Source organism: Penaeus monodon, chromosome 25, assembly GCF_015228065.2.
Source record: "Penaeus monodon isolate SGIC_2016 chromosome 25, NSTDA_Pmon_1, whole genome shotgun sequence".
Classification (NCBI taxonomy): Eukaryota; Metazoa; Arthropoda; class Malacostraca; order Decapoda; family Penaeidae; genus Penaeus; species Penaeus monodon.
In genome coordinates this window covers 34,890,510-34,890,960 of record NC_051410.1, presented here as the reverse complement: position 1 = coordinate 34,890,960, position 451 = coordinate 34,890,510, and the positions used below count along the sequence as shown (strand labels likewise).

General features: G+C 49.2%; 1 protein-coding gene across 1 annotated transcript in view; it reads right to left on the bottom strand.

Moving 5' to 3' along the window:
* The window catches only part of LOC119589184 (calpain-B-like), a gene marked incomplete at its 5' end in the record, with an annotated part of 12,659 nt that overhangs the window by 7,374 nt on the left and 4,834 nt on the right, over positions 1 to 451 (bottom strand). The window contains 1 exon segment of the mRNA XM_037937780.1: positions 260 to 446. Within this exon segment, the coding sequence (XP_037793708.1) occupies positions 260 to 446 (187 nt within the window).

The following is a 451-nucleotide window of genomic DNA, read 5'->3' as shown; positions in this document are numbered from 1 at the left end:
TATGCCATCATTATCTGTGTTGATACTCATGAGAAGTGGAGGTAGTGTGGTCCTTACTCCACTTCTCATCTGAAAACATGAAGAAATAGATAAACAAAGAGATGAAGTGAATTAATAGATAAGTAGATAAATAGAAAGATGAGAAGTAGACAAGTAGATAGACGAAGTAAATTAAGCTTTAATAACAACTTCTCATCTGAAAACTTAAATAGATCAGTAGAAAGATAAATGAAATGAATAGACAACCCGCGTCCCTCACCGAGATGCTGCAGGTGACGAGCGACCCCCGCTGCCTGGCTTTGGCGACGACGCTGAAGAGGGTCGTCGGCGTCGGCGTCGGGAGGTCCTCGCGACGCAGCAGGAACCGCTCCGTCACGCCCCCCGTCAGGTCCTCCGTCGCCTCGAAGCTCTTGCCGCTGTCCAAGGCGCCGTACGAGCCGTGGAGCCTGCG